General features: G+C 31.9%; 1 protein-coding gene across 1 annotated transcript in view; it reads right to left on the bottom strand.

The window, feature by feature from the left end:
* The window catches only part of LOC119594807 (basement membrane-specific heparan sulfate proteoglycan core protein-like), a gene marked incomplete at its 5' end in the record, with an annotated part of 219,836 nt that overhangs the window by 78,856 nt on the left and 139,907 nt on the right, over positions 1-1,073 (bottom strand). Inside the window, 1 exon segment of the mRNA XM_037943897.1 lies at positions 18-151. Within this exon segment, the coding sequence (XP_037799825.1) occupies positions 18-151 (134 nt within the window).

Genomic DNA, 1,073 nt, shown 5'->3' with positions numbered 1-1,073 from the left:
ACATTATATTTGCTAACCTGGATGTTAGGCATGGTCAAACGCCCTCTGTTGTCCGTTGTTCCGACAGGCATAGCTCTGTTTCCTTCCCTTGACCAGCGCACTGGAGCACGTATAGGTCCTTCATCTCTGCACTGGAACACCACTTCACGACCTGCCATATGATTGCCAAAGAAACATTAACAAACTGTCTTGATATTTGTGAATACCTGAATATATACATACATATAATTATCTAACTGAATTTATCATGTAACACTTTTCAATATATAGTTCTGATCACCACCTTGAAGAACCTATAGAATATTATGAATAAAATAATTAACAAGATACATCTACAGATTCAACATAGCCTTACAACCTCCATTCAGAAATTCATGCAGTGTTGAAAAATGTGCTGAAATGATTAACTTACAGTCAATACATCTGCACATAAAACAATAAAAAAGAGATAAATTAATAACTTCAATGACATCTACACATGGACAAAAAATAAATATGCATATTCTTTTATATCATATCTACAACCTATTCATATACCAATATATGTAATTCTTACACAAATACAAACAGTCACATGCAAGCTTTCATAATACTGAAAACAGGGTAAATTTAAGACAAAGACTAAATTGTATTGTCACTTATAGGACAACTATGAAAAGCCCATTGATCTTAAAGAAAACATACAGGTAAATTATTAAAGTGAAATATCAGTGAGCTGTGCCCTTACAATTGTAAACTACATTTTAAATCATTCAAAAGTAGCTGGTGACAAATCAAAATATGGTTAGCTTTAATCCTTTAATGGAATAAAATGATCACTGAAATATCTTAGACAAAAGAACCTGTCAGAGGAAATCTTAAAATGTATTTATGCTTCTGCAAAGCATGGGTGCAGCATTACTAGAAAAATTAAAATCATGCTTTCCATTTTCTTCCTTCATGACAAAATACTGTAATTCAAACCTTTATCATTACAAGCAATACTACAAGAATGGAAAGCTTTGCACTATGAAATAATTTACCAAATACAAATTCTGCATGTACATTAAATAGCACATTCAAGTTCCTAGCCT

This window comes from Penaeus monodon, chromosome 34 (genome assembly GCF_015228065.2).
Source record: "Penaeus monodon isolate SGIC_2016 chromosome 34, NSTDA_Pmon_1, whole genome shotgun sequence".
Classification (NCBI taxonomy): Eukaryota; Metazoa; Arthropoda; class Malacostraca; order Decapoda; family Penaeidae; genus Penaeus; species Penaeus monodon.
The sequence above is the reverse complement of the archived record's forward strand: the minus strand, read 5'-3'. Positions and strand labels throughout refer to the sequence as shown.